At 31.8% G+C, this 5,959-nt stretch overlaps 1 protein-coding gene across 1 annotated transcript in view; it reads right to left on the bottom strand.

Annotated features, from left to right (window-relative positions):
* The window catches only part of LOC106471796 (huntingtin-interacting protein 1-like), a 61,469-nt gene extending 58,511 nt beyond the window's left edge, over positions 1-2,958 (bottom strand). Inside the window, exons 1-2 of the mRNA XM_022400409.1 lie at positions 2,807-2,958; positions 1,302-1,358 (exon numbers count right to left, since the gene is read on the bottom strand). Coding sequence (XP_022256117.1) covers positions 1,302-1,358; positions 2,807-2,893 — 144 coding nt within the window. The 5' untranslated portion in view covers positions 2,894-2,958. The remainder of the gene's footprint in view (positions 1-1,301; positions 1,359-2,806) is intronic.
* Positions 2,959-5,959: the final 3,001 nt, after the last annotated feature.

The following is a 5,959-nucleotide window of genomic DNA, read 5'->3' on the forward strand; positions in this document are numbered from 1 at the left end:
CTTAAGAAACATTTGATAACTATCTGGACATTATAAAGATTTCACATATGAAATTTGAAATTTTTCTAATGCACAAAAGTATTTTTAATTTTAAAATGAAAATTTCTTTGCATGATAGATAGGCAACATGCAAAAAAGAAGAAAAAAGGCATGAGAAAAAATATTGCTTTACAAACCTTAATACTTAATAAAAATATTTGATATTTTTCGTATGAAAGCATTGTAATGTTTACTGATAATCTGCCAAATTTCGTTGCCATACGCTTGATAATTTAAAAGTTATAGAATGAAAACCACAACAAGCACAAAATGGTTAAGAGGTCAGTCCCAGGGACCGTGCCCATGCTGAAAGAGTTAAAGAAGGAATATTAACTATAATTCTGAAATTACTATGTACATCTATACAAAATGTGGCAACATTTTAGTAAAATGTACAAGTCTGTTAAACACAAAAAAATCAGATGTGTTTCAAAAGTACTTTTATCAAGATATATCTGTGAATTGATGACATAGGTGAAAGGTAATTTTCTTTTGTCCATTGTACAGTTTGTATACAGTATTTGAGTGTAACCTCTAGAACCTCCAAAACACATGCGTACAGTTTTTTTTCAGTATCCCTTTATACTGTATCTTGTATTTTCCCTCTTTTACCATGAATTGTCACTAATTCATCAATGTAGGGTAAATTAAATAGTTGATAATTCTGATATCACGTATGTAACACCATGTTGAGTGGCACTCTGTAAAAGGTCAAGGCTTGCACACTTTGATCCCCACCCATGTGCTTAGGGTTACTACTTAACAATCTTTATCAAGAAAATATTTCTGCTGTCATCAGAATGATACTATGATTCTTTTATCTAATGTCATACACACTGGTAACATTTTGCTGTGACACATTATAGCTTTTCTTCTTAATGTCATACACAGTGATAATATATTGCTGTGACACACTAATGTCATACACACTGGTAACATTTTGCTGTGACACATTGTAGCTTTTCTTCTTAATGTTATACACAGTGATAATACATTGCTGTGACACACTAATGTCATACACACTGGTAACATTTTGCTATGACACACTAATGTCATACACACTGGTAACATTTTGCTGTGACACAACATGATTTATCTATCTAATGCCTTATACACAGAAATACTTTACTGTGACACACTGATTTGTTTACTTAATGTCATATATGCTAGTAACATTTTGCTGTGACATACAATATTTTAAGAAGCATTTAGTTGCTCAATTAAATATCACGCTAAAGTTTTAAATAAAATGGCTAACATACCCACAATTTTCCTAAATCAACAAGTGAAGACCTGTATTTGTTTGAATCAGACATTACCTGCAAAGAAAACACAAATTCTTTATTTCACATAACTCATTTTTAAAATCTACCTCAAACAAATATGACAAGGAATATAAAGATGAAAAAATGCTGATTTTTATAAAAGAATTTAAAACATTGTTGTTAAAACTGCAGGTGAAAAATAATACTCATGTAGTTTTTCAGCATAGGACACAACATTAATTGTTTTCAAATACACATTATCTTAGAAACTAAAAAAAGGAAACAAAATACTGGGATTTAATATAAATTATATGCAAAAAAAACTATCCAAATATCAATATGAGTATTAATACAAACTGATGATGTCCACATACCAAAAGTGGAATCTGTACAGATAAAGATGTCCAAGAATTTAAAGTGGAATCTGTATGGCTAACAAGGTGTCCAAGGATTTAAAGTGGAATCTGTATGGGTAACATGATGTCCAAGGATTTAAAGTGGAATCTGTATGGATAACAAGATGTCCAATGATTTAAAGTGAAATCTGTATGGATGACAAGATGTCCAAGGATTTAAAGTGGAATCTGTATGGGTAACAGATGTCCAAGGATTTAAAGTGGAATCTGTATGGGTAACAGATGTCCAAGGATTTAAAGTCAAACCTGTATGGATAACAAGATGTCCAATGATTTAAAGTGGAATCTGTATGGGTAACAGATGTCCAAGGATTTAAAGTGGAATCTGTATGAGTAACAGATGTCCAAGGATTTAAAGTCAAATCTGTATGGATAACAAGATGTCCAATGATTTAAAGTAGAATCTGTATGGATAACAAGATGTCCAAGGATTTAAAATGGAATTTGTATGGGTAACATATGTCCAAGGATTTAAAGTAGAATCTGTACGGGTAACATGATGTCCAAGGATTTAAAGTGAAATCTGTATGGATAACAAGATGCCCAAGGATTTAAAGTGGAATCTGTATGGATAACAAGATGTTCTAGGATTTAAAATGGAATCCTTATGGCTAACAAGATGCCCAAGGATTTAAAGTGGAATCTGTATGAATATTAAGATGTCCAAGAGTATAAAGTGGTCTGTATGGATATCAAGATATCCAAGAGTATAAAGTGCTCTGTATGGATATCAAGATATCCAAGAATTTAAAGTGGAATCTGTACATATTCCAATATATCCAAGAATTTAAAGTGGAATCTGTACAGGTAACATATGTCCAAGGATTTAAAGTAGAATCTGTATGAATATTAAGATGTCCAAGAGTATAAAGTGGTCTGTATGGATATCAAGATATCCAAGAATTTAAAGTGGAATCTGTACATATTCCAAGATGTCCAATGAATTAAAGTGGAATCAGTATGGATATCAAAGAGTCCAAGAACTTAAAATGTAGACATTACATTCTTCAGAATAAGATAAGACTGGTACAAATTCTGATTAAACAAAGTTTTACATCCAACAGTAATGAAAATTATTTCTCTTACATTTTTATGTCCTTCTCTCAAGAGTTTGTGTAAGACATGACAAAACTTCCAACAAATAATTGGCTGCCCTTGTAATGGAATCTTCATAACAATATCCCAGAATGTATTGGCTCCCTTCTCATGAAATGTCCCAATGATTGCATCTTAACATACAGTTAAGGACACTGCTTAGAGAACTGGGATTTTTTAACAGTCCAATCAAGTACAGCATCAAATTCATAATTTTCATTTTAAAGATGTTAAAACTTTTTAAACTTTAAAATATAAGCAATTTCAAAATTGAAATATATCTTTTTTTTTAAGACAATCTATTTTTTAATAATGACTAAGTTCAAACTGCAATGTCATAAGAAGTACTAGGATTAACAAGTAATTACCATATTCTTTTAACAGAACAACATGTTGTCATTTAAACAATACAGTGAGAAAACTTTACAAAAGCAATGAAAACCAGAGCTCAAAAAAACATGGCCTGCTAGGACTCTTGCAGGTTTATGTTCTCTGTGTTCTTCAGATGGGACTCTTTGGGATTTATGTCCTCTGTGTTCTTCAGATTTGATTTGTTGGTTTAACATCCTCTGTGTTCTTCAGTTGGGACTCTTTGGGATTTATGTCCTCTGTGTTCTTCAGGTGGAACTCTTGGGTATTAATGTCCCCTGTGTTCTTCAGATGGGGCTCTTAGGTATTAATGTCCTCTGTATTCTTCAGATGGGGCTCTTAGGTATTAATGCCCTCTGTATTCTTCAGATGGAACTTTTGGGTATTAATGTTCTCTGTTTGTTGGGACTCTTGGGGATTAACATGAGAACTGCCAAGGTTGTTAACTTGATGGTTTTTACTTAAAAAATGTAAATATCTTTGCATGTACAGAAGACTCTCTGTTGTTCATTCATGACTTTTTCTAAATCCATGTATTGAATACTTTGATGGCATTTCAAAGTCAGAATTACAAAATAAAAATTCTGTAATCACTTTTACCCAGAACTGTTATAAAAACATACAATTTGGGTTTGTTTTTTTATTACAAGTAGCCTGCAATTTCAGTATAGATGCCTGTTGTTCTTTATACCTCCAACTTAGCTTCCAGCTCTTTTATTACATGGGACTCTGTAATTTATGTCTTTTGTGTTCTTCAAGTGCAATTCTTTGGAATTTATGTCTTCTGTGTTCTTCAGGTGGGACTTTTTGGAATTTATGTCCTCTGTATTCTTCGGGTGGGGCTCTTGGAGATTGATGTCCTGTGTGTTCTTCAGATGCTCTAGTGTCTACCTATGAGATAGTGAATTCTATTTTTTCTTTGGTTATGGTTTTGTGTATTGTTCATTTATTCTTCCTTTTATTGTTCAGTTTACTTATGAATTTTTAAGTTACATTAAAACACTAACTTGCCTTCTAGCAGATCACTTTTATTTTGAGTAAATATATATATGTATTATAAAACTGTCACCAGCTTTCCTAGTGGTGACATACAGATATTATTGATGCAGCAAACAATTATGTAAATTTAGGGTCACACGAGATGTACTCTCATGACATAATGGAGTGAATAAATACTCTGCCATAAGCCTCATATACGGAGTCACGAGATAGTGAACAATATAGCTAGTGAAATATTGCTGTTTGTCACTTAATGTTTTTTTAATACAGAAAAGTGATTTTTGAATATTGTGTTGTTGTTGATGTTTTGGTATTAGGTTTTCTTCTTCTGGTTCTTTTTCCTAGTTGAAATAATTAATATTTATGCTTTATTGTTCATTAGCACTAGTATCAAGTCCTTACCTGGCATGTGTTTTTAACTGTGTTTTTTGTAAGTGCTAAATTATATTCCAAGTGGCATTACAGTTTAATAAATTGTTTTTATTTTTGGTGAGCCTTGGTTGTAGCAGTGTGTTATTGTAGACTATTACATGCTTTACATTTTTTTACTTAGTTTTCAAAGAATACTAAAGCAATTACACTAGCAGAATATCAGATTGTTAGGCATTCATGGTACATAATGATGTCCTGTGTGGTTCTAACAATAATATTCTTCACATCACACACACAGGACATCATCATGTATCACACAGTGAAGTGTTGTTTGGTTCTAACAATAATATTCTTCACATCATTCTAACAATAAAATACTACACACCACAAACAGGATATCATCATGTACCACACAGTGTTGTTGCTATAACAACAACACTTCACTGTGTGGTAAATGATGACATCCTGTACATGTTGTGCAGTTTTTCATTGTTAGAACCACAACATCACTGTGTGGTACATGATGATATCCTGTTTGTGGTGTGTAGTATTTTATTGTTAGAACCACAACAACAACACTTCACTGTGTGGTACATGATGACATCCTGTACATGTTGTGCAGTTTTTTATTGTTAGAACCACAACATCACTGTGTGATACATGATGATATCCTGTTTGTGGAATGCATTGTTTTATTGTTAGAACTACAACAACACCTCACTGTATGGTACATGATAATGTCCTCTGTGTGTTGTGAAGCATTTTATTGTTAGAACCACAACATCATTGTGTGGTACATGATGATATCCTGTTTGTGGTATGCAGTGTTATATTATTAGAACCATAAAATCACTTCTCTGTGTGACACATGATGATATCCTGTGTGTGGTGTACAGTGTTTCACTGCTAGAACAACAAGAAGATGCAAAAAGTGTTTCAAAAATACATTTCCAGATTTTGAACAACATCAAACAGCACTATATAAACATACCTAATGTAGTAAAGTATAACTTTTTTTATAATACCAACACTTTAGCAACATCAAACAGCACTATATAAACATATCTAACTAGTAAAGTATAACTTTTTTTATAATACCAACACTGTAGCAACATCAAACAGCACTATATAAACACACCTAACGAAAAAGTTATACTTTACTATTATAATACCAACATTTGAGCAACATCAAACAGCACTATATAAACATACCTAATGAAAAAGTTATACTTTACTATTATAATACCAACACTGTAGCAACATCAAACAGCACTATATAAACACACCTAACGAAAAAGTTATACTTTACTATTATAATACCAACATTTGAGCAACATCAAACAGCACTATATAAACATACCTAATGAAAAAGTTATACTTTACTATTATAATACCAACATTTGA

The sequence above is a fragment of the Limulus polyphemus genome, unplaced genomic scaffold (assembly GCF_000517525.1).
Source record: "Limulus polyphemus unplaced genomic scaffold, Limulus_polyphemus-2.1.2 Scaffold4865, whole genome shotgun sequence".
Classification (NCBI taxonomy): domain Eukaryota; kingdom Metazoa; phylum Arthropoda; class Merostomata; order Xiphosura; family Limulidae; genus Limulus; species Limulus polyphemus.